Below are 21,413 nucleotides of genomic sequence, written 5' to 3'. Positions count from 1 at the left end.
GTGGAACGCTTCCCAGGGAGCTGTAACACGGCTACAGATGCCAACGCCGGCTTTATCGCTCAATGGGCGATTGAATTCCTTCGTGTTGAAAGTGGGCGATTGATCGCTACTGCCAGGCCTCTCGATTGGCAGACGTTGCACTCACCACTGCCATCTGCGAAAGCAGGGAGCCGGATCCGCAGAACAGGAGCAGCGTCCAAGAGACGCTTCCGCGCACGGCATCCGAGTCAAGCAATCGTCGGCCGCTGCACCAGAACCGGTGGCCTTTCTGGCGAGGCAAGACGCTCAGCAGGAGCACCACACCGCACAGAGGAGGCAGCGTCGTAAACCTGTGAGAATTGAAAGGGCTCATTCGTGTATGAATCACTGGTGGAGTCCCCTTACGGTACTGTGTGAGATCTTTCTGTGTGAGAATGTTGTGAGTCCTGTGTGAAAATCTTGTACACGTTTTGCATTCAATACACACGCGAAGGCGTTTGGTTTCGCTGTTTATGTAGTCGTGCAAAATTCCGGCTGCTCGTTCGGCCAGATGAGTTCCCGCTTCGCATTCGGTTCAAAAGATGGCGCCATAAGCGTTTGCAGGCCACGAAGCAAAACCCACGAAAAGCTGTACTAAAACTCTCCGTGCAGTGCCGACGTAGTGTGTCCCAAAAAAGTAACGTTTAACGTACGAAAAGACACAAAACGCTATACTAAAACTCGCTATTAGGCCACTAGCGAAGTAGGTACCCGCTAAATTTCATTCGTTTTTGCTTGCCAGTGAGAACGTAGCTATGCTCAGACTGAAGTTGGTGGCGCCCTCATGCGGCATCCACGGAAACCTGAGAGTATGTTGCGCTGCCGCAGCAGATGGCGCAGGAGCTGTGCGAACGTAGCTGTTCGAACCAGGCATTAGGTCTAAAGTTACGCTTTGAGGTTTGGCCGCGTCGATAGGTACCCGCACCGCGGTGTACAGTGAGTTCACCGTTGCTTGGCACGTCCTATGTCTAAGTGTTGCGTGGAAAACAGCGACAAGTTTGCATAAAGGGATAACAGGGACGATTACCCATGGCTCTCAGTCGTAGTAACGGAGAGGCAAAAAAATGCGAAGGGAAAAAATGATGATGGCACTTGGAAAGCACCCCGATCCGACACTTCGAAAAAAAAAAACTGCTTTAGCATTCCCTACTTCGGGAAAAGCATCAGTGTTTAGTTTCACCGTAATTTCCTGACGGCAGTGGCTACCAGCGCCATCAACGCTAGTTGCATTGCTGTGCAAAGGGGTATCTATCTTGTCAGCTGATCGAAGTGTCGCATTAATCCTAGGCTTGCGAAGTGTGACAAGCATCTTACTCGCTGGAGGCTGTCGCGTACAACCATCCGGAATAGAAGAGGCCCAACGCTGAAAGAACGTACCACAGCGTCCCATCTGCGAAGCTGGAATGAAAGAGAAACTGAACTGTTGAAAATGAAAATATCATTTAAGAAATGAGGAGCTATGATAATTGACAATCAACTTGGCAATGACACAAGTCTTACGTAAATTTACATAGTCATTGGCCCTAGCTGAATTTTACTGTGGCGAGGGGAAACCTGCGGCGCCATAGCCTTTACCCTATGCAAAGAGGCCCTTCATCAATCAATCAATCAATCAATCAATCAATCAATCAATCAATCAATCAATCAATCAATCAATCAATCAATCAATCAATCAATCAATCAATCAATCAATCAATCAATCAATCAAATCTTTATTTGCTTTACAGATGGGTACAGCGGAAGAAGCCACAAGAAGCTGCGGGGAGCAGCTTGACGGGGTGGCTTTCCCCATGTGCACATGGTTGATAGCAGCGGGATGGAACCGATCAAAAAGTGCAGCAGAGAAAACAAAAACAAAAGCAAAAACAACTTGAAGCATGCATCAAGTAAATGCAACAAAAAGGGCGAAACAGTCGTGGCTAGCAGGGTAACAGAAGCAGCAGAATCAACAACAGGTGCATGTCACTGGTATTTGCAACAACAAAAAACAACAGATATATAACACGCGTTACAAAAATATTTGTTCAATGCCGATTTAGGAAGTTTACCCACCTCAGTTGAGCTACTTGTAAAGTTATTAAACAATTTTGGTAAAGTGAAATTCTGTTATGTATATGCTATTGTGCTGTGTCTCAGTTTTGAAGGACGAAGCCTTAATTTGACTATCTTTGTTTTATTAAAGCGCACCAATGTAGTCTACCCACGGAAGTTTGTGTTTCTCTTTTGACTTTACCGAAATCACAACCACACGGGGGAAACACTGGGTGACTCGTGACGGTAATCGTACTCTAGTTTCAATTCCACTGGCAGGTAACATAACCCAAAAAACTATGGGTCTTTCTTGGTAAACGATGAATCTTTTCGTTTACAGTAATACGTTATGCACTGCAACAAATAAAGACACTCATCGCTTAATAAGATTCAAAATGTTAAAGCCTAGCTACGAACAGTGGTCTACCGACTTTAGTTAAAATCATTAAAAGCACTAGGACGTTCACGAAAGATTCAACACCCCTGCTGTCTAAACAAAGTGTTCTTTCCACCCTAAGGAATTCACTCAAAAACTTTCTACATTTTTATTGCTGCCACAGAGCCCTTACTTGTTCGCCTAACATTTGCTGCTGACAGTCCTTACATAACAGTCTGTCCTACGTGCAAAATGTTAGTCATCCCATTTTGCATTTTTTATTCTTATCCTTTCGATGTATACTTACGTAGTCTTATCATGGCGTTGATGTGGATAAATTGCTTCGGTAACGTGAATAGCCTTTAGCTCAGAAAGCCTGCGTGCTTAAGTGTGAAGGTAAAAAAGGTAAATAAATAAAAATAAGTACCTGTATGTACCCAGTTCTTTCTTCTTTTCGGCGTTCCTCTCCATGGCATCGCGTTCTGCTCGCTTGGTAGCTTCGCTATGCCTGGGCACAGTTATACATGCAGAACCTTTACTAGCACGTCTACTCCTCTGGTTTTCTCTCGATGTCATAACCGACGCTATAGAGATCCATGATGTTGAACGCTGCTTTCACTCGTGTGGTCGATAAAGCTTTTGCCACGCGTGTTGTATATTCAGTTTCAGTTTCAGTTTATTGTTTCAGTTGAAATAGTAAAGTGCATAAATAACTCTAGGAGGTCCCATAGTTAGAGACTGGGGAGGGACGTTATCCGTTACCGGCGATATACGTTACCGGCATTACAAATACGTTTGTTGACTGCTGTGATTTTTGTACGTGCCCTGCTATATCGGTTTTTTAAAATACGCGTTCCTGAATGCATTAGATGCACTGCAAATAAACAGTGTGCACTACATGAAGTACCGGACGCCAATCTTTCCTCCTTGCATTTATGTTCCTTAAAACGAGTGCTGTGCAGCTCTTGCGATTAAAAAAATGTACTAGTAAATGGTACACTGTAATGGTTTCACAACTAGCTGCGAACTCTCTTCTCTGGAAATATTTATTGGCTTCTGCGCTAAAAATAATTGATTACAGGGTAACCAGACCCTCCAACTTAATGATATAAGAATGTTCTTCTCCTTCTGTTACTCCGGAATCTATCTGTGCACCTTCTGCTTCTGAAGCGAGTTGATATTTACGTAAGTGTGGTCGCCATGTTCAGTGTTCGCGTAAAGAACTAGCCCTAAGAGACCCTGACCTTACCACAACAGCATATCATCCTATAAAACACGAAAACGAAAAATTGCGTTCAAGATCTTGCGAGTGTCAGCTTAAGGTTTGACTTCAATTCAGAAACTCAGTGACGCTGCACGTAAGCAGCGCCCTCCTGTAGCATACGCATTCGCGGATTATCTTCAAAAACCTATTTCGAGAATTCTTGGCCACAGCTGGCAGCGCTCCCGCGCATCTGAAGTTGGAATTTTGCTGGTAAACCCACGAACGAGTGTTTTTTTTTTTTTTTCAGGTACGACTTTATCAAATTTCATCGCACGTGTGTGGATGCTGTCATTCTTAATTCCATTACGGACTGGCACATAGCAGTGCGAGCAGTACTCATGTGCTACTGCAATCGATGCCATCGTAGTCGGCAGCCTTAGCAACATATTTAGGAAAACACGTGATATTGAGGCCATTTTGCTGCTGCTTTGCTATTTCAGATCTGTATAAGAGAGGACGACAGTTTGAGGAACACGTGATATTCAGGCGATTTTGCTGCTGCTTTGCTATGTCAGATCTGTATAAGAGAGGACAACAGTTTGAGGATCTAAAAACTTGGCACCAAATTTCCCGCTTGAGGGGATTTCATGCATTTAAAGCTTAACCGTGCCTACCAGCTGAAGATGCCTGCGTAGGTGACGTATCCCAACGAGCAGGCGGACGTGGTTAGCACGGCGGGGATGTTCACCAGACACCACTGAAGAGAGCTCATTTCTTTTAGGGAAGCAGCACTGCAATGGTCACAGATATGGTACTACTTAACGAAGATGTGTCTTGGGCGCTTGGAAGAACTGCTTTACAGGGTTAGCTGTCGGTGTAGGGAAAACAGATAACTGCTATGCATGACACTAACTGCAAGTTTAAACGAGAGATTTTTTTCGTAAAGTCGACAGAATTTTTCCATCATGCAATATGTAAATAATATACTTTCAAGTAAGAAAAATGTTTGGGAGCACGTGAGGTTCTATTGCGTGATATGGGCTAAGTGGGGACATGCTGCTTTTTCCTAACAAATTTGTTTCATGAAAAGTTATTTACGAAGGTTAGTTATGAATTACGCTACTGAATGAAATCGTAAAATGGCTATTCTGAAAAGTTTTCCACAGGCACTGGAAGATATTTTTGGGGGGGTTGCGTGCAAAGTATTCTATCTCCAGCTAGATTTACATTGACAAGTGAAAATTAAACATTTCGGCGATGCCACTGAACTACCTGCGGGTCATTCTCGGTATGCTTCCGAAAGATACTCATACTTTCTCATTCGGCTGTTATTATAACGGGTGTACAGCCAGGCAGTACACACTTCCTTTCGTGGCATGGAACTAAGGATTGGAGCAATGCAGGGGGGACGGGGTCCTGCCCTAACGGCTTCAGCAAGGGCCCTTTACTGAGAACACATTACTTTTTTGTACCTTCTGCACAAATGTGTAATCTGTACCTTGGACATATCTAGCTCTGTACCCGTATCTGTACTGTACCTGTACCAAGGTATTTTCTATCTCGCGTACAAAATAAGCTTCCGAGCACAGGCTTCACCCATAATCCAGAGTGTCACGAAATTTTCTAACGCAGCACACGGAAGCGTAAACTTGTTTAACGGAAATAAATCTGCCGCTGATTGAAACGATTCGCCGCTCAGTTCACCTTTACGTGGAAGCTTGCCGAGATTTTCAAAACCTAAACTCTTCCGGGCCACAGCACTTTGCATGCAATATTATCAATTACGGGGCGTTCAGTGTTAAACAAATATGTTGGCTTTTGAATGTTAATGTGAATATTTTTTTTTATTTTATGAACAACGTGGAAAGATTTTTAACTGCATCAAAACAATTTTACATCTCTAGTCACTCTACAGAACGTTCGCAAAAGAACAAATTGTCTTGCCCGTGTATATTCTTATAACGAATATTCGGCACCTACATTTTCCCTGGTTTTCGAAGGACAAGCTTCTGCGGTTGCCCGAAACCCACCTTCCCATCTTGAAGAGCCGCGACGCCATTGCTGGGCCCAGAAAGAAGTTGGTGACGCCTCCGAAGACTGAGTTGACGGCTATGGAAACCAGCAGCAGGTTCTTCAGCCTTTTAAACTCTCTGCGTGGACCCCTGCTCAGTTAGGCCATTGTTGAAAGCAGCATAATGCATTTGTCGTAGCAAAAGAATCTCGCAAGTGGCAGTGGCCAATTTATCTTAGCTGTTTCCTTTGTGTGAGAAGTTAAGCCGCGAGTAAAAGCACATAAATTATACGTATTTCGCGCATGCTAACAGAAGCGACCAATTTTTCATGTTGTACATTAACCCCAGCATTTAAAGTAGTCACAACAGTCGAGTCACCTAAGTAAAAAAAAAAATACAGTCCAGCGTAATTCACGAACATCGCTGTAGCAGGCGAATTTCTATAGCTAATAAATAGTCTAGTGTGGAGCATTAATATGAAATTATTTTTGGATGCGTCGAAAGTTTAATTAGCTATATTACGCGATTTGAATGTGTAATTGATTGGTGAAAGATACACACTATACTCACTCTCTAATTTTGGTGGCCTCTTCGTCGTCCTCAGAACTTGAGGTAGCTGCAACGCATAAAACAGCGACGTGTTAACAGCACTTAAATTTCCCACGGCTGTTCCCGCAAAAAATGTCCGGTGTCGAAGGAAATTTTTTTCAGATTTACTTGTTTTGCGCCGCGTACGTTTAAAGGGAGAGACAACCGATTTTTGCGGAGTGCATGCATTGGAGCTCATAAGAAAGTCAGCGTTTTATAAACTAGGGTAACCGCAGGGGATTTCTAAATAAACAGGAGGAAATAATTTCAATTTTGCACTACAATTTTGAAGCCTGAAAGGTGGTGACATGTAGTGTCTAAACGCGACACTACCGTACGAGCCCAAGCAATTCCGTCGATTTGAACGCCTGATTCAAAAACCGGATAAAGGAATAGGCAACTTTACACATCATTGTTGTTTTAGCCGGCGACAAGTTTTTAACACCAATTTATTCTCCCCTGCAGCTAAAAGGTTTTTCCAGCTTGGCCCACTGTCATGGTTGCCGGCATTTCTTTTGTCGGGACACGCATGACTTGTAGATCTAAAAATTGCGCTTCAAAAATTTCTAGGGCGCGATCAGAAAAGTTGTTGCGGGAGAAGTGATACGCTTTTATTTGCAATAAAGAAAATACACTAGACAAAAATCGGTTTTTTGTCCCTTTAATTTCCTCTTATCAAAGTTTGGCCGCTATGTTTGCGTCTCCGGATTCTATCGCGTCATGAGTCCCACTACAGCTCCACTACACTGGGACCCCTTTCAGTAATACCCATATATTTTTTATGGGTCCTATTCACGAAGAAAATAACCTATCCTATTCTATTCGGTTCCGTTCTATTACTTACACAGGCGTGAGTCCTTGAAAGTGGCGCCAGATATTTTGTTGCCTTCCATAGTTACTACATGCTCCGCTATGGAGATCATCCTCTGTCGGGGAGCAAGCACAGCCTCAGATGAGGGTCGCGAGCTGGCGCTCTTGGAATCCGGAGTGGGAACACGCATGTCTGCCGATGGTTCGCCTTCCATCTGGGAAAAGGAGAAATCGGAGACAGTGTTGTCATCCCGACATCAACGACTAGCGGATGCGAGGCGCTCGCGTTTATGCGTGGAAAATGTTTACCACCATTTCAAGCCCGGAATCCTTCATATTTAGAATTTTCTAGAATTCTAAAGCTCGCGGGCGCGTAAAGGTGGATTCACACGGAGGGTAGACTGCATCCACTCCATCCCCGTGCACATCACGTGACCGCACGTCATGCCTCGTTGCGTCAGTATGAGGGGCAGCCAGCAGATTCGCGGGTGGCGGGGGAGAGCGTCGCTGGGGTCACGGGCGGCCTCGACGGGGATTTCCTTGCCACTGGCGAATTGCTTCAGCTCTATGCACAAAGATGGCACTTTGGGTGCGCTGGTGAGAGATTCCATTACGTTTACACTGCCGGTGATGGGCGTTGGAATGACTTGGCGATTTGGCAGCCACCACCACACGCCAGCCAGAAACTTGAGCCCGGCGGACTCACCGCATCCGTCATCAGCAGCGAATCAGATGACAGCGAGGCACCAATGTAAAGGAGCAGAGTAGTCAGACGGCCAAGAAGCACTGCAGGCGGGGGGGGGGGGGGGGGGGGGGAATGCGGTCGTCTGTACAGCTTGGACAAACCGTCCCCGACCCCAGCAGCGCCGCTCCCGAAGGTGGTGCAGGTTGCGGGCTGCGGGCACGCTGGTGCAGGCTGCGAATAGTAGTAGGCGTGACGTGCGGTCACGTAATACGCGGCGCGGGAGGGCGTGGATGAATTTTATCCTCCGTGTGAGTCCCCATTTTAGAGAGAGAAAAAGGGGTCTGTTGAGGTCCCATTTGTGGCGGTACTGTGCAGTTTGATGTTCTTTTGTAGCGTAAGCTACACTGGCCGAGGTTGAGCAGTTTCAAGTGGACCCTGAAGGGCCGTGCTGCGCAAGCGCGAGGAGCTTTGGATTGGATTGGATTAAATTGGATTGTATTGGCTTGGATTAGAAATCCAAGCCAATCGGAGTACGGGTGCGTAGAGAATTGGGTCTGCACATTCGCCGGTCTGCGCATTCCAGAGGAGTGATGTCATAGCCGCGGCAGACGCACTGGCGCCGGCGCGTGCCCAGCTGTGCGCCCCCGTTGCGCAGTAGTCAAGACTGACGTTGCGCAAGAGCCGCTTGATAGCTGTTTCGCGTGGCTCCTGGAGAGCCGTGCTGCGCATGCTCGGGGAGCAGTGACTGGACTGGACTGGACTGGACTGGACTGGACTGGATTGGATTGGATTGGATTGCTGAACCTTAGCTCACGCTACGTATATCCTGGCATAGCCCAGCTAAGCCACTGCTAATTTTTTTGTGCATTGCTTAGCTAGTTAGGGAAAGCGCAGAGCCTTCGTTAAGTCGTAATGAACGGCTTAAGAAAAAAATAGGGCGCTAAGCTTGTCGCCTTTGTTCCATCGGCCTTAATGAGTTCACGCTGCCTGGCAATGTGTTTCGGCAGTGTTAGCCTGCATAATTCCTATTTTCACGAAATTCGTCATTGCCGGAGGTTTTTTAGTGCGCAGCATACAAGCGCCCGCCGCTGCGGTTTGGCGGCGCCACTGGCTTTGTAACAAGCGAACGAAGACAACACCGAAGACAGACGGGAAGCGGGACAGGAAAGTGTGACGAAAGTGTGAGGGGGATGGCAGTATGCCGAGGCGGTGTGAGACGCTGCCCGGCAGCGACGGGCTGCCAGATAACCGAGAGAACGAAGACGCCACCGAATATGAGCCCGTAAGTAAGCGGAGGATGAAAGAATGGCAAAAGTGGGAGGCGAATGGCAGTATGCCCAGGCCGCGCCACATAAGCCCAGCACGCGCCGCGGGATACACGTACATCGGTTCTTCCGCGTCCGCCTCGTTGCGTGGCACATCCCAACTTCGTGACATTTGGGTGGGAGGCTCAAACACAATTCACAACAACATGCTGGCAGTTCGCTGATCACGCGATCACGCCCTGAGACACATCAGCTAGGCGCCCTGACCGAGAAGGCTACAGTTCGCACTGCGCACAAATTTCACATTCAGGAGTAAGTACATTTTTTGTTCCTTTATGCACACGTTCGACGACTGACTATTGCAAAAATTGGCTAAATACAGCCGTCAGTATTTGGAAGGGTGTTGTCACTGCCGACGAGAGCATGTCAGCAGGGAGGATGAAGCGAGTCACGCGATCGTTTTAAAATCACCAAAAATATCTCTAAACGGGCGAAAATTTTCCAAAACATAGCCTACGCCTTCTAGACTTCATTCGGAATTATATTAGCAGCAGTAGTATTAATTTCTCGTAGAGAAGGGAAGAAGGGGCTCAGGAAGGGGGGTAGTGAATGGGATGGAGGAAAGTAGAATTCTTAGAAACTCACTAGATCAATTTAAAAGTCCTTGATCATCTCGAAGGGGCTCAGGGAGGCGGGTAGTGAATGGGATGGAGGAAAGTAGAATTCTTAGAAACTCACTAGGTCAATTAAAAAGTCCTTGATCATCTCAGGTTCCGCTGAGAATTGACAGGTTCACATGTCTTGTTGTAGACGAGCTAGAGCAACCATGAGGGGCGTCGGCTGTGAAGGTTACACCCGATTGTATAGATCGTTGGCTAGAACGTATTCGACGATCTGTTCAGTAGTTCAATAAGGGAAGGATCTTTTCTTTCCCCACGTAGGTGTGCTCCTTTGGTAGTGGGTCGAGAAACATTTTTTAGGAATTAGAAATTACCGCCCTTCCAAAGTAGATACGAAACGTTCAGCGTGCAGTGGAGTTTTCAGTAGACGGAACGGTGTAGAACGAAACTATATGTGCAGTAGGAGTGTGAAGGGCTAAGTTCGCAGAGATTTAGCAGCCTCTTATTTATCTTGAACGTGTCATGGTTTTAATTAAAAAGACTGAAATCTGCTTAATTCTGCTCATGTTTTAGGACGAAAGCCTTATGTTACAATAAAGCTGGCGTGAGATCACACGCTGCATTTGGCTACCCGAACAAAACCTGAAAAGCTGTCCCCTTTTCCATAGGCGCATAGGAGGCATAATTAGTGTGGGATTCAACACTAAGCTTTTAAGTAACTCCATTAACCTTTGAAATTTTGAATATCACGGCAATTTTTTGAAGAAAAGCATCATAATGTAATTTAGGCCACGGCATGCATGCTGACTGAACGTCACGTTCTCATCTTCAATGCCAGCCCACCAATACTTCGCTGCGCTACAAAGGCCTCTCCCGTGGAGCTTACACCGTTCATATTGTCAGGCAGTAAAGAACGAATCGACGTTCTTCTAGAGAAAGCTCACAGGAGCAGACGGGTAACCGCTATAAATTGGGATAAAAGCAAAGCGTCGAAGGAGCCGTCAACGAAATGCAAGCAGCAAACTACAACGTCGGCGAATCGCATGCCTCGGCGTTTGCTCTTCATACATTTACCTCGAAGGCTCATGGAGTTAGATCAAGAACATTGTCGCTCGAACAAGGGCAGTCTAGGACAACAAACGCCAGTGTACACCATCTATCTATAAAAAAATATTTCCAGTGCGGCATACGAATGAAAGAGGAAACGCGCGCTTCACTTGAAACACAGGATAAGAAAAAGGTTCGCGGCAAGGCCACTTTGTACTTGGAAAGGGGAGCACGGATGCGGGAAATTAAAAACGAAATGCACCCCTCCGTCAACGACGACGATGGCTTAACGCTAGAGAAAGCCATGGAATGGCCGTATCACTAAAGCGTTAGAGATCATGATCGCGTCTCGATAAGACACACCTTATGCGTATAGTAGGGTGGTGTTTTGTGGGTCCCCTCACTTCTGGGTTGGTTTGTTTGGTGTTGTACGAGACTCTGGAAAGCTTCGCGTTTCTCCTATCGCTGTTGTTTCGACGCAGGGGTTGGTTTACCTTTCACATTTACTCCTGCTGTCTACGCATTGTACGAGCCCCCCTCCCAATTACCGGTATAGGTTCACCGGATGAGTGAGCTGAAGCGCCAGAATGGACACTTAGTGGCCATTTTACTATTTTACCATAACCGAATGCGCTTTTAAGTGCGATTGCTTCAAGCATTCATCTTTCCACCTGTGAATAAGAGAATGGAATAGTTTAGATTCCTTGATTAGCAGTATGCAATCATTGTCAGAGTTCACCTCAAAAATCGAGGACATGTTCAGTAAATGATATTTCAGTTTCTTCCTTTTTCTCTTTTGATGAGCCGTATTACCATTTTCCAGGTGATTATTTTTTGGTGTATATATGTTCCCATAGACTTTGGTGGGCGTAAACGTTATTTGTTTTTTCTTCCTGTTGCAACAACTGGTTCTACGATACCGGCGTGTGTGTTCCTTGTGGAGCATTATGGCCGATGTTCATGTGTTTGCGTGCGACTAGCGTTGTATTGGCTGGTTGATAAGTAGTACTGTCTTATATGCCGCTTTAAGAATGTACCATCTGTTCACTGTTTGTGTGTTATTAGCGCCATTTTTCAAAATGTGCCAATGTAATTTTGTAAAGGCTTCGAGGCCATTTAAGGCATTTTGCCTCCAGCCTCTGTGCCCACTTAGACATCGAATGATATAAAATTCCGCTGTAGAAATTTAAAACTGTAAACTGTGTTTTCTGTAGTTACGAACTGATGCCCTTCTGCTTTGGTCGTGTATGAGACTGGCAGTAACGAAAATATATAAATAACGAATAAATAAATTTGCAGTAGATTTCGCAGAAGTAACGAAAAGTGCACCAGTATTCACGTGACGCCTGAGATTGTCGTCCTAATCCTTGAAACCGGTGACATTTTTCAACGGCACCTGTATTTTCTTACTCATCCTGTTACCTCCACGTGAGCTTATTGCCTAACGATCACCCAGTCAGTGCAGACATCCTTCCTTGTATTGCTTTTTGAGCTGAGAAGCATTTTCCTTCGATTTTCTTAGGAAGGCCCCAAAGGCCTGCTTCGTAAGCTTCCAGAAGAATGCTATGTTGCTTATTTATCATCTTCGTCGTCATTATCTGCATCATCAGATCACCACCAACCTCCTTGTCATCATAACCACAAAAATAAGGCTACTCAAGACCGCTGCAGGAAGAACCCATTCCATTCACATACAACTGCTCCTGTCGTGCGCTGTACGAATACATTTGCCGCAAATTTCTTTACAGCATCCCTGAATAGAGTATTATCACTCATTACTATACTTCACCTAGGTACCATTGTTTTAGAGAGAGATGAATATCGGTTTGACAATAGTGAGGGCTTCCCAAATCAATCATGCCCTATACTAATTGTACGTCTTGTTTTTGCCTCGTAATTGCATCAGCACATAGGATTTGTCGCTTATAATTATATGTGGAAACTTCTACTTATGCAAGTCTAAATGTGGTTGAAATTCTGGCTCGCAGTATTCACTATGACTGGTAAGCACTACATTTTGTTTGTTCATGCTTACTTCTCATACATTAAAATTCCTTTGCGGGTCATCGAATTTATCTCAACCAAATATCACGAATGGATCAAATATTTTCTTTTACACAGATCAGTAACTTGTTCAAATGACGCTTCATAAATGCGCCTATCAAACACGTGTGCAGTAAGAACTAACACTTCTCGGTGTTCAAGAACTAACCGCCTAGATATCAGCATGTAATCATAAATTCAGTTGCGCGGGAATGAGTTTGTATTCCTGTTTGTTGTCGGGAAAGGACTGTCATGGACACTTATTATCGAAAAAAGAACTGACACATACGGCAAATTGCTTCAGACCGCTGTCTTCAGCGGAGAAGGTCTTGCTAGGCTTCAGGATGGAGGGCTTTGGGAGAATGTCCGGATCCTGGCCGAATATCTCTGGAACTATGTGTGGAGAGATGGTGGCGTCAATTTCATCGCTTGAGGGAATCGTAGGACGCCACTTGCTTGTCCTGCGCGTTGCAAAATTTGCGCGCGTCACCAGGCTTTCGAGCTTAATCCCAACAGCAGAACCATGCATATTGTGGATGACGACGTTTTTATCGACGAAAAATCCACAAATAACATGATCTGTTTATTCCTACTGTTTTACTTCCCCCTTTTACCTTCTGGCAAGCGTCCACCCTGCATTGAAAATGCCAGGCATTTGCATTCGAATGAGCAAAACAACTTTAGAGCGCTTGAGGTATTCCACTGCTGTCATGTGAGAATAGAGCTACGCCACTTGCTTGTGTGAACTGGTGCTTAGCGCGTACAACCGCGTAAGACGCCATATCACGGTACAGTTTCTAGTGAACAACGACAGCAGTTAAACTCAGCCCTCGGAGACGTCATGAATTGTATCCTACGCTTTCAAGTGGGGACAAGAAAGAGACATGTGATGCGTCTATATTTGTCAGATGTTGGTAAGTATCACACGATTCTTAAGGAAAACTACAATAAAACGAGCACTTGCACAAAAAAAAATCTTACAGAGGTGGAAACACTACAAACATTACTTACGGAGCTGGCGGGTGGCGCTGTGACGAAATCCTCCGAGAAGGCGTTTCTGCGTCATTAATGTTGGGCTGAGACAGACGCTTCGCTTTGGGCTTCGAGCGCTTGGTTTCCGTGGCCTTCGTAGTAGCATTGCCGTCTGATTGTGGGGTAATGGAGCCTCCTGGTTGAGGGACGGATGCAAATAAGCCTTATTTGCGCATACTTTTTTTACGCATGCTAAGCGATTTCCCTGTGTTTATGTTTCACAATTGTGGCGTCACTGTAACTACAGACATTTAAAGCGCGTACGTATCCCGGAAAAACAACTGAAACAGCAGCGATAATACCGCTCATCCCAGCTGCACCAGTACTGAAGTACCAGGAAAGAATCCAATTAAACATTTGTATTATCTTAAGAGTTCTTAAATGTGTCGCACATCTGGGATTATTTGTTTTCGCAAAATCTTTGCCCGATCTAAACGCCTTGCCACATTTTTAGCTACTCTCTTCTGCTTCCATGCTTTGATTGTGGGTACCAAACAGCAAACTCCCGCCTTTGGAAGCGTGTTCAAGTAAGCTGGTATGAATCAGCAAAAGGTTATACAGAGCAAAATTCACTGCTTAAATGAAACAGAGGACTGTGGTATAACAAGGCTACTTAATATTTCCTACGCCAATCATTTTTTCTTCACAGTAAAGGCAGTAGTCTCTGAAAGCACGTTAGCGTTCTAAATTCTTGCAGTACAATTTTGAGAGTCACGCTTTAGCAGAAAACTCGCAAACTTGAAAATTTCCTGCAGTTTCTTGCATCATCTTTTTGACATTGGCGTTCAATACACCGCTGCTTTGTTTTATTAGGGTATGTGTGGGTTGCATCGTTTACGTATTACACATGGCATGAAAGCACAGTGCTGCTAGGGCTTTCTTTTACACAATCATTTATGGGCAACATGGGTCTTGAAGTTATTTATAGCCTCCACCTAATTGACCACCGGCATCTCAGGTGCCTTTATAAGTTAGTACTGTCAGGTAAAAAGTTCTATATGTTATTCTTGCGCCGCCATCGATATATGTGTGTGCCATCTGATACGATTTCTATTAAGATCCTCACCCAACGCAAACTGGGAAGCTAGGTTGTCCCATGTTTATGTGTAAGCTCTGTTCGTAGTGCAGGCGATTGTTCACACCATATACGGGGCGTACCGCTTCGCCAGTCCCTGCAGGCGTTGCCGTTACGCCAGCAATAGTCGATTAAAATCATAGGGGGCAAATATAAGAATAATAAAGTGTACTTGTTGCCCCTTATCTTTGATATGTTGGCATTAATCGCCCCGGCCTATCAGCAATAGATGCAGTGGTTGCCGAGCCGCCACCTATTGGGAACCCCGTTTTTCCCATGCCTGTAAACATACGTGGACATTTCGTATTTGAAAATCGTGAAGATATCGATAACAATGTGCAGATAAAACGTTTTTTGCGTGGTTTCTGTTTTTTCTCCGCACATGTCCTAAGCACTTCAAACTCCCACCTCTTTTGCTCATTTCGCGCTTCCAAAGGCCGATACTGCATAGGTTGCACAGGAAAACCTTCGCCGCAGCCACAGCAATAAATTTTTGACAGCGAAGCTGTCTAGCAAACCGTTAGTTTTCGCGTCCGTAGATAAAAATACCGAGAAAATACCGAGCAAACCCACTTAGGGAGATGGGCCAAGAATGCTGAGCATAACCAGTAAGGATATTGGCAAAGATTGATCAAAACGAGCATTCCCACGCGGAGAGATTGGCTAAGATTGGCCAAAAATACAAATCCAGCATTAGCCGTTATTGTGGTAGCACTTTCTCGGAATGAGAACTACTCCCGCGTTTGCCGTAATGGTGACAACACTTGCTCGAAACGAGAAAGACACGTCATAACGTACGCCCCTCCAAGGTGATTACCAATGATTATCACTTCAAAAAAAAATGAAGGAAGCTGACACTTATAGCAACAATGATGGATTAAAGGTCGTAGCGGCAGTGAAGAAGCAAAGGGGCCGCAATCCCTGGCTTAAACGGTCGGGAGGGTCGTGAAGGTTGCGTACAGCGTCGCTACCTCCAGGTCTTACGGGTTAGTGTGAGCTTGTTTCATTTTTATCTATGCCCTTTATTGAGCCAGAAGCTGCTTTGTTTGAGACGGCATCCAGTGTTGCCGGACGGTGAAATACTGCGCCAGATTGTGAAAATATGGTGAAATTTTGCCGTTGCTGGTGCTGAGGTGCCGGCACAGCTACATCAGATAATATCTGGTGAAGGCAAAAAATTGTGCCACTGCTTTAAACCAAGGTTTCCTTTTCCTGAATGGAAGCTTTTCCCGCTCCTTAACACCGTGAGCCACACACAGTATTAGACTGCACGCATATTCTAGTGCGCCCGATGGGTTTTGAGCACTGCTTGAAAGTGACGAAAACTCCGACGTTTTGTATCTCCAACAAACCACATGCAAGACGTGCCACTGCCATTCCTTCTCTACAAAAATTCTCACCAATTTTTACAGCTGCGAATGCTTTGTATGACATGCTGATTGTACAATAACCAGCCAAGTGATAAATACGCACATATTAATTTGAGAGAAATATACGTAGCACCAGGGATTGTTTGAATATTAACATACGCAAAAAGCACAGCGAGCGCGGCTATTTTCTCTTAGAGCATGCCCATAAAAATGGAGTAAATGCTCTATAAAAAGGCATATTGCAACGGATATGAATAAGAAATTTTATTTCACCTCTCTCAGACCTAATTTGCTATTTTAATGACAGAGCTAATCAAGTCACCACCTGCGTGTTTTTGATGATTGGTTGATTGTAGGGTGTAACGCGCCGACGCAACGCAGACGATGAGGCGCGCCGTAGTGGAGGGCTCCGGATTAATTTTGACCACCTGGGGATCTTTAACGTGCGCCGAAATCTCGTACACACGGGCATTTTTGCTTTTCGCCTCCATCAGAAAAGCGGCCGCCGCGGCCGGGAATCGAACCCGCGATGTCGTGCTCAGCAGCGCAATACCTTAGCCACTGAGCCACCGCGGCGGGTACCTGCGTGTTTTTAATTAGAGGTAATCAAGTCCCCTGTCTGTGATAGGACGGTTTGCTACAAGCAACAATCTTTGAGAACACCATCTTTAAGGCTTCGTTTTGGTGAACTGCACGCGCAAAAATGACTCAGGAGCACGAAATACGTTATAGCGGGGGTATTTTAGTGCTGGTGAAACCTCATAAAATTTCCACGAGGAGCTGGTGTTGAAGCCTCTTTCTAATCTAGCAACACTGACGGCATCATGTTTTTACTTACTGTCCATAACGGGATCAGTGGTGTTGGCGCCCCCGGCGCAGTGGCAGCTTTTCTGATGGAGGCGAAGAGCGAAAACTCCCGTGCGTTTGATATATCGGCGCACGTTCAACATGCCCAGGTTAGGTTAGGTTAGGTATAACTTTATTGTTGCCTGCAAAACGACGGTTTCTACTCGCCGCGACGCGGGCCTGGCGTCGACCTAGGGTTTGCTGTTACTCTGCACAGCGCCAACGCACCCCGTTGCCGGGTTGCCTGGTCTGTGTTTTTCGAGCGCACCCCGGGCCTGCTGGACGGCCCAAAGTTGAACGTCCTTGTCGTTACTGCGCACTGCTTCTAGGAGTTTCGGCGGATAAGTCCTTGACTTGGCTTCGTCTGGAAACCGGACACAGTCCCAGAAGATGTGCCACTGGTCTGCCAGACCCACTTTACACACTTTGCACAGACCGCTCAAATAAAGTCCTAGGTGTAACACGTGCAGCGTTGCCGGCGCGAGGATGGATCCGGTTTGGAGCTGCCGTAGCAACACGGCCTCCTCCCGGCTCAGTCCTTGGTGGGGGGGTGGCATTACCCGTCGAGCTAGGCGGTAAGCCTTGGTGATTTCGGTGTAGCTTGCTAGGCGGTCTTTGCTCTCGAACCACCACGGACGGTCGGTCTCGGGGGAGCGGAAGGTAAGTGCACGCGCCTCCGAGTGAGCCGTCTCGTTGTGGTTGGACGTAGTTGCGCACTCGCCCATGTGCGCCGGGAACCACTTGATGCGGACTTCCCTGTCTTGAAGCTTGGTCTTTTTGATGATGGCGGCCGCTTGGGCGCACAATCGACCCTTGGCGAAGTTGCGCACGGCGGTTCTTGAGTCGCTGAGCACGGTGCGACACTCAGCCTCGGAGATCGCCAGAGCAATGGCGACCTCCTCGGCGTCCGTGGCGCCCGTGCACCGCACGTTGGCTGCCGCTGTCGTGGTACCCGTGGTAGCCTTGACGGCCACCGCGACGAAACCTTCTTGTTGGCACTCCACCGCATCGACGTAACGCGCGTGTGCGTCCTTGGCGTGTTGTTCGATGAGGGTCTTGGACCGCGCCACTCGCCGCTCCTTGTTGTATTCTGGGTGGACGTTCTTGGGGATCGGGTCCACTCGTATGTAGGCCCGTGCATGCTCGCCGATGTCGCTCGACTGCCGGTCCGGTGCTCGGGGATTGTAACAGAGGGTCTTGAGTATGTGGCGTCCTGTCTTGGCTGCTGAGAGGCGCTCTAGCTGTGCAGTCAGCTGCGCTTCCTCGATCTCTTAGAGGGTGTTGTGCAAGCCGAGTTGAAGTAAGCGTGCCGTGCTCGTGGTCTCCGTGAGGCCCAGCGCCGTCTTGTAAGACTTGCGTATTAGCGTGTTGACCTTGTTGCGTTCCGTGACCCGCCACTTGTGGTAGGCAGCCACGTACATTATATGACTAATGACGAAGGAGTGGACGAGGCGCACGTGGCTGTCCTCTTTCATTCCCGCTCTGCGCGTGGAGACTCGGTGTATGAGGCGGGTTGCCTCCGTTGCCTTGCCGCTGAGCTTGGCCAGGGTTTCGCCATTGCAGTTGTTCCTGCTGATTAGCAAACCCAAGACCCGGATTCTTGCCACCTCGGGAATTTGCTGTCCCAACGCGGTGACGATCTTGATGCGGTCGCAGTCTCTTTGGGGGATGTTGCCCTTGCGTCTCGGCGTATCACTAAAAGCTCGGACTTACTTGGCGAGCAGACCAAGCCCGTGCCCGTGAGGTGCTGCTCGATGGCGGTGACCGCCGCCTGCAGCTGGTTCTCGATATAGGCGTCGCTACCACCGGCAACCCACAGGGTGATGTCGTCGGCGAAGATTGTGTGACGGACGTTCGTCTCTGCCAGCGCCTCCGCCACTCCGATCATGACGAGGTTGAAGAGCAGTGGCGAGACAACCGACCCCTGTGGTGTTCCTGTGCTACCGAGCTTCTTCTTCTTGAGTTTGAGATCCCCCGCGTGGAGTTCCACCATTCGATCCGTGAGGAAGTCCCTGACGTAATTGTAGCTGGCTTCGCCCATATTTAGTTTGGAGACTTGCGCCAGTATGGCCGAGTGTTTCACTTTATCGAAGGCGCTTTGGAGGTCCAGACCGAGGATTACTCTGTTGTCTTGCGTGCTTCCCTTGTCGATAATTTCTTCCTTGATCTGCAGCATGGCGTCTTGCGTGGTGAGCTTGTGCCGGAAGCCGATCATTGAGACCGGGTAAAGGCCTTCTTTCTCGAGGTAGTCCTGCCATCGGTTCACGATCACGTGCTCCAGCACCTTTCCCACGCATGACGTGAGCGAGATGGGGCGGAGGTTGTTCGTGTCCGGTGGCTTGCCCGGTTTCGGGATCAGGATGGTCTTTGCGCATTTCCACTGGCGGGGTAGCTTGCCCGACCGCCAGCACTCGTTGTAATACCGGGTTAAGGCCTCGATCGACGCGTCGTCGAGGTTCCGCAGCATCTTGTTAGTAACGAGGTCCGGACCCACTGCCGAGCGAGTGTTGAGCTCGTGCAGCGCGGTCCGCACCTCGGCCAATGTGATGTCCCGGTCGAGCGACGCATTGGGTGACCCTCCGTACAGTGGGTGGCTCTCCGTGGGGGTAGGGGGTAGATATTTGTCCTCCAATTTATTGATCACTGTGTCCTTGCCTTGCTGCAGTACCGCCGTATGCATTAGCCTGGCGATGCGGTCGCGCTGATGGGTCTTGGTTTTGGTTTCATCGAGCAAGTGGCGTATGAGGTTCCACGTGCAGCCTCGGTGTAACTGCCCGTCCGCTTTGTTGCATACCTCGTTCCACTGTTGCCGGCACAAGACTTTACAGTGTATTTCGATGGGTTGTCAAACTTAATCCGGAGCACTCCCCTATGGCGCGCCTCATCGCGTGTGTAGCGTTGGCGCGTTAAACCTAAGAATGAATGAATGAATGAATGAATGAATGAATGAATGAATCAATGAATCAATGAATCAATGAATCAATGAATCAATGAATCAATCAATCAATCAATCAATCAATCAATCAATCAATCAATCAATCAATCAATCAATCAATCAATCAATCAATCAATCAGTTGTGTTGGTGCCTTACAAAATTGCTATTTGCAGAACCTTGCATTCGCGCGGGTGAATTTCAATACCTACAACCAAATCATCACAAAACCTTTGCCCTGTATTCCCGACTTTGCTAACGATCAGGAAACTACATTTTTTTCATGGCACAGGTAAGAGGTTTCGCAACAGCTGATGAACGAACATGCGAGGGGGAGACACCGCTGGACAAGCAAACGGAATTCAGGTTGCTTGGAAGTTGAATGCTGAAGTGCTTCCACTCATAACCAGCTGAATGTGTGACATGCTGCGGCCCTCTGAATTGCGTAAAGGAACTTAACCCTATTAAAGACACCGGAGGGGTGGGTTGGAAATCAAAACTTAATGAAGTCGTACCTATTGAAAGGTATCGTTTGAAGGCTTGCGGCTGCGGCGGGCAGTCGCTTGCAGTGGCGCTGGTCTTGTTCTCAGAAGGCTGAAGCTTGTTCTCAGACAGCTGAAAGGGTGACTCCCTTTTGAGTCCCTGAGATTTACGGCGGGGATCGCTGAGGGAAGATTTTGTAGATGGCGTGTCCTGCGGCATTTCATCGCCACGCCACAATATGGAACCATGAAACTGGGCAGTACGATGCCCAAATAGTACGCTCAAATTTCTTTAACTCACTCTGGCCATTGCGCAGAAAATGTCCGGAAACCTCGTTACGTATTTTAAAGCAGTAGCCGGCGCAACAAGGCTTCACTTTAAAGAATCGTGCATTCACTGTGTTCTAGAACGTTCATAGAATGTAGGTAACACTTTATATATTTTTGAAAAACAGAAGGTGCTTCTGCTTTTGGGGCATTGGCCCTGTATGATATCCGCCCAGTTGTGTACCTGGCCTTGAGGCGGGTGCTCCGTTCTTGCCGTTTCGTTGCCAGTCGTGGCCTCCACTGGGGCCGTGTCTCTGCGCTGCATTGGGTTGGCCCGTACGAGGAAGTTCTGCGACAGGCGGCTGACGCGAGCCGCCGACGCTGGCTCTACGGACGCCGCCGGTACATTAGTCGAGATCGATCGCAGACGTCGCTGTCCGAATGCGGGAAATGGAGACCTGTGGAGCCGTTCCTGCATTGTATAGTATTATCATCAGCGTGTATTCCTTAACATCCGCTCATATATGACTATTGCAGGGGTTGGTTGGATAAATCAACGCACATATTAAAGCAGGCTCATTTCCTAATAGTTAAAACGATAACAAGACCAGCGTGGGTCGTGTACATATTGTCACGTTGCCAAAGATGACGCATGCACCTGCCGCGGTGGCTCAGTGGCTAAGGCGTTACGCTGCTGAGCACGAGGTCG

At 47.2% G+C, this 21,413-nt stretch overlaps 1 protein-coding gene across 2 annotated transcripts in view; it reads right to left on the bottom strand.

Moving 5' to 3' along the window:
• Positions 1-21,165, bottom strand: part of LOC144180448 (uncharacterized) — a 28,044-nt gene extending 6,879 nt beyond the window's left edge. Inside the window, exons 1-11 of one of the 2 annotated variants that reach the window (XM_077708788.1) lie at positions 20,949-21,165; positions 20,471-20,648; positions 13,711-13,867; positions 12,989-13,160; positions 7,074-7,254; positions 6,212-6,257; positions 5,660-5,779; positions 4,304-4,420; positions 2,853-2,933; positions 1,333-1,416; positions 146-329 (exon numbers count right to left, since the gene is read on the bottom strand). In XM_077708788.1, coding sequence (XP_077564914.1) covers positions 146-329; positions 1,333-1,416; positions 2,853-2,933; positions 4,304-4,420; positions 5,660-5,779; positions 6,212-6,257; positions 7,074-7,254; positions 12,989-13,160; positions 13,711-13,867; positions 20,471-20,648; positions 20,949-21,029 — 1,401 coding nt within the window. In that variant the 5' untranslated portion in view covers positions 21,030-21,165. The remainder of the gene's footprint in view (positions 1-145; positions 330-1,332; positions 1,417-2,852; positions 2,934-4,303; positions 4,421-5,659; positions 5,780-6,211; positions 6,258-7,073; positions 7,255-12,988; positions 13,161-13,710; positions 13,868-20,470; positions 20,649-20,948) is intronic. The other variant, XM_077708789.1, reaches the window with a different exon arrangement.
• Between the last annotated feature and the right edge of the window lie 248 nt (positions 21,166-21,413).

The sequence above is a fragment of the Haemaphysalis longicornis genome, unplaced genomic scaffold, assembly GCF_048455015.1.
Source record: "Haemaphysalis longicornis isolate Haplotype H1 unplaced genomic scaffold, Haemaphysalis longicornis Haplotype H1 scaffold_4, whole genome shotgun sequence".
Classification (NCBI taxonomy): Eukaryota; Metazoa; Arthropoda; class Arachnida; order Ixodida; family Ixodidae; genus Haemaphysalis; species Haemaphysalis longicornis.
The sequence above is the reverse complement of the archived record's forward strand: the minus strand, read 5'-3'. Positions and strand labels throughout refer to the sequence as shown.